The sequence below is a fragment of the Bombina bombina genome, chromosome 7 (genome assembly GCF_027579735.1).
Source record: "Bombina bombina isolate aBomBom1 chromosome 7, aBomBom1.pri, whole genome shotgun sequence".
NCBI classification, from domain to species: Eukaryota; Metazoa; Chordata; class Amphibia; order Anura; family Bombinatoridae; genus Bombina; species Bombina bombina.
This window is the reverse complement of record NC_069505.1, coordinates 637,780,508-637,784,927: the sequence shown is the minus strand read 5'-3', so window position 1 is coordinate 637,784,927 and position 4,420 is coordinate 637,780,508. Positions and strand designations below refer to the sequence as shown.

The 4,420-nt window shown below is 41.4% G+C and overlaps 1 protein-coding gene across 1 annotated transcript; it reads left to right on the top strand.

The window, feature by feature from the left end:
• Nucleotides 1-325: 325 nt before the first annotated feature.
• On the top strand, nucleotides 326-2,027 carry FKRP (fukutin related protein). Its single transcript, XM_053689222.1, has one exon. It carries the CDS (start codon nucleotides 381-383, stop codon nucleotides 1,833-1,835), a length of 1,455 nt encoding a protein of 484 aa, XP_053545197.1. The 5' UTR covers nucleotides 326-380; the 3' UTR covers nucleotides 1,836-2,027.
• Nucleotides 2,028-4,420: the final 2,393 nt, after the last annotated feature.

Genomic DNA, 4,420 nt, shown 5'->3' with positions numbered 1-4,420 from the left:
GGTGTGGAGCTGGAGGGGGAGCTATATGGACAGCTCTGTTGTGTGCTCTCTTTGCCACTTCCTGTTGGGAAGGAGAATATCCCACAAGTAAAGGATGAATCCGTGGACTCGATACATCACAAGAGAAAGTAATTTATCAGGTAAGCATAAATTCTGTTTTTATTGTGTGTGATGTGTGTGTGCTTATACATATGTTATTGTGTGTGATGTGTGTGTGTTTATAAATATGTTATTGAGTGTGTGCTTATACATTTTCATTATGTGTGTGATGTAATGTGAAAATGTGTGTGATGTTATTTTGGATATCTTATCTAAAAAGTTCACTATATAAGATTCTTTCCCTGCAGGTTCTCTCTCCTCCTTCCTGTGATGGGTTCAGGATGCGTTGCCCGCTCTGTCACGTTCTGATAGCTTTGACCCTGCTCTGCAATGCCCTGCTACTATACTACACATGGCATTTGCAACTCCGCCCCTCAGGACACCAGGCCCTTTCCCATGGATTGTCTCCAGGAATAACCGTCATAGTACGGGAGTTCCGCACCTTCGAGCATGGCCTGGAAGAGTTGAAACGCTCATTCCTACATGCCCATCCCTCCCTCCCCCTCCTTGTAGCCTCAGACACCCTTCCATATCCTCCTTTGTCAGGAATCCATGTTCTGCGGTTGAATCTCTCTCCAGAACAACCCAGCTCTGCAGCCCGACTGGACTCGCACATTTACACCCGCCTCGTCGCTTTGGTTCCTGATGGCACAACTTTGGATCCTCCAGATCTGTTAGACAGGATGGCAAGGGCACTACGAGATGCTCCAACAGGAGTGAGAATCATAGCTGCTGCTGCTGGAGATTCCTTGCGCTGCTTGCACCTCAACATTTCTCTACAGAAGTGGACAGCAGAGTATAGACCAGCAGCAGTAGGAGAACACTGTGGGGCTGTGAGTGGAGCTGCCGTCTTGATGTTACGTTCCCGTGACTTGTTTGATCTGCCTTTCCCACTTGCTAGGCCCTTGCAGACCACTATGTTTATGCAGGCCTCACTGCGTGGTTGGGGAGTACAGGTGCTTTCAGGTGTCTCCTTCCCACGAACTCTTTTTCCTGCCACAGATCACGGTCGCTGGAAAGCAGAACAGGCTGAGCGCTTGGAAGAGGCTTCTACAATGAGAATGCTTGGTGTGCGCCTAGTGAGGGGGCCTGATGGAGCTGAGAAATGGTTTGGCTGCTCTAAGGAAACCCCGAGATGCTTTGGAACAGTGGTAGGAGAGACTCCAGAATATTTGTATGAGGGACGCTGGACACCACCATGCTGTCTCCGTGCTCTGAGGCTTACAACCCGGCACGTCATCACAGTTTTGGAAGCAAGTGGTGTACGTTACTGGCTGGAGGGTGGTAGTCTCTTGGGAGCAGCCCGTCACCAAGACATCATCCCTTGGGACTATGATGTTGACCTTGGCATCTACCTGGAGGATGTAAATTTGTGCACAGAACTGCGGGGGGCCCAAGGTGGCTCTCTAGTGGATTCTGAAGGCTTTGTGTGGGAGAGGGCTATAGAAGGAGATTTCTTTAGGGTACAGTTTAGCCAACACAACCATCTACATGTAGACCTATGGCCTTTTTATCCCCGCGATGGGGTGATGACTCGGGACTCATGGACAGGACACCCACAGGATGTTGAGTTTCCAGAAAGCTTCCTACAACCATTACAGACTCTATCTTTCATTGGGATGTCAGTCCAAGCCCCCAACCGACATATTGAGCTGCTCCGTATGAAGTTTGGAGACAGGGCCATCGAAGAACCAGAGTATCCCAATCCTTCCTTGCTTAGAATGCGGGGGAGGTGAGGTAAACCCTTCTGGCTGGATAAATGATGCTTGAGCATAAACTTAGTAAAACCAGAGCTATTGTTTACCTGAGTAATTAAGACATCGGCACCAAACGACTTTTCTTGTAATGTGAATTTTAAAAACTGAAATACAGACATTTTATGTATTATTATGGAAAATAAATAATTAAATACATTTTATTTAAAATTATGTTAAAGTAAATCCTATTGTACATTTGTTTCTTGAGAAAAGCAAGCATACTCTAGCAATCTTACTTTCTTTCATGTAATTGGCAAGAGTCCATGAGCTAGTGATGTATGGGATATACAATCCTACCAGGAGGGGCAAAGTTTCCCAAACCTCAAAATGCCTATGAATACACCCCTCACCACACCCACAATTCAGTTTTAAAACTTTGCCTCCTATGGAGGTGGTGAAGTAAGTTTTTGCTAAGATTTCTACGTTGACATGCGCTTCTCAGCATTTTTGAAGCCCGGTTCCTCTCAGAGTACAGTGAATGTCAGAGGGATGTGAAGGAAGTATCACCTATTGAATGCAATGGTTTTCCTCACCGGGATCTATTTCATAGGTTCTCTGTTATCGGTCGTAGAGATTCATCTCCTACCTCCCTTTTCAGATCGACAATATACTCTCATATATTCCATTACCTATACTGATAACTGTTTCAGTACTGGTTTGGCTATCTGCTATATGTGGATGGGTGTCTTTTGGTAAGTATGTTTTCATTACTTAAAGACACTCTCAGCTATGGTTTGGCACTTTATGTATTTATATAAAGTTCTAAATATATGTATTGTACTTATATTTGCCATGATTCAGGTTTTCAGTATATTTCCATTTGCAGACTTTCAGTTTCATATCTGGGAAATGCTTTTTTATGAAAATGTATTTTTTACCTGGGGTATAGTATCTTTTTCAAATTGACTGTCTTTAAATTCGCAGGCAGAATTAGGCTCGCGAGGGCGCAAAATGCCAAAGTTTATTGCGTCATTCTTGGCACAAGATTTTTTGGCGCGAAGTTACGTTCATTGACGCAAATTCGTCTTAGTTGACGCCGAGTCCTTCACAAGGTTGCGTCATCTATGACCCGAGTGTGTCGTTTCCGGACGTTTTTGGCGCCAAAAAATATTTTTCTGTTTGTTGTGCATCATACTTGGCGACAAATATTTTCAATATTTAAGACCCCATTCCTATTTGCCTCTTGCCTTTTTTTCTATGTCAGAGGGGTATGCTGTTTGCATTTTTTCCCATTCCTGAAACTGCCATATAAGGAAATTGATTATTTTGCTTTATATGTTGTTGTTGTTTTTTCTCTTACATTTGCAAGATGTCTCAATCTGATCCTGTCTCAGAAACCACTGTTGGAACCCTGCTGCCTGATAACAGTTCTACCAAAGCTAAGTGCATTTGTTGTAAACTTGTGGAGATTATACCTCCAGCTGTGGTTTGTAATAGTTGTCATGATAAACTTTTACATGCAGATAATGTATCCATCAGTAGTAGTTCATTACCTGTTGCTGTTCCCTCAACATCTAATGCACAAGATATACCTGTAAATTTAAAAGAATTTATTTCTGATTCTATTCAGAAGGCTTTGTCTGCCATTTCGCCTTCTAATAAACGTAAAAGGTCTTTTAAAACTTCTCATAGAGTTGATGAAATTTCAAATGACCGGCAACATACTGATTTATCCTTCTCTGATGAGGATCTATCCGATTCAGAAGATCCTGCCTCAAATATTGACACTGACAAATCCTCTTATTTATTTAAAATGGAGTATATTCGTTCTTTGTTAAAAGAAGTGTTGATTACATTAGATATGGAGGAAACTAGTCCTCTTGATATTAAAACTAGTAAACATTTAAATTCTGTTTATAAACCTCCTGTGGTTACTCCAGAGGTTTTTCCAGTTCCTGGTGCTATTTCTGATATGATTTCTAAAGAATGGAATAGGCCTGGTACTTCTTTTTTTCCTTCTTCAAGGTTTAAAAAATTGTATCCTTTGCTAGCAGTTAGATTGGAGTTTTGGGAAAAGATCCCAAAAGTTGATGGGGCTATCTCTACTCTTACTAAACATACTACTATTCCTACGGAAGATAGTACTTCTTTTAAAGATCCTTTAGATAGGAAACTTGAATCTTATCTAAGGAAGGCTTATTTATATTCAGGTCATCTTCTTAGGCCTGCAATTTCTTTGGCTGATGTTGCAGCTGCTTCAACTGTTTGGTTGGAAACTTTAGCGCAACAAGTATCGGATCATGACTTGTCTAGCATTGTTAAGTTGATTCAACATGCTAATAATTTCATTTGTGATGCCATTTTTGATATCATCAACATTGATGTTAAATATATGTCTTTAGCTATTTTAGCTAGAAGAGCTTTGTGTCTCAAATCTTGGAATGCTGATATGACTTCTAAGTCCAGATTGCTATCTCTTTCTTTCCAAGGTAATAAATTATTTGGTTCTCAGTTGGATTCAATAATTTCAACTGTCACTGGGGGGAAGGGAGTTTTTTTGCCTCAGGATAAAAGACCTAAGGGTAAATCTAAAGCTTCTAAATGTTTTCGTTCCTTTCGACAAA

What these genes read in the sequence shown, in the direction of transcription:
- FKRP (XM_053689222.1), top strand. Translation starts at nt 381, where the DNA reads ATGCGTTGCCCGCTCTGTCACGTTCTGATAGCTTTGACCCTGCTCTGC.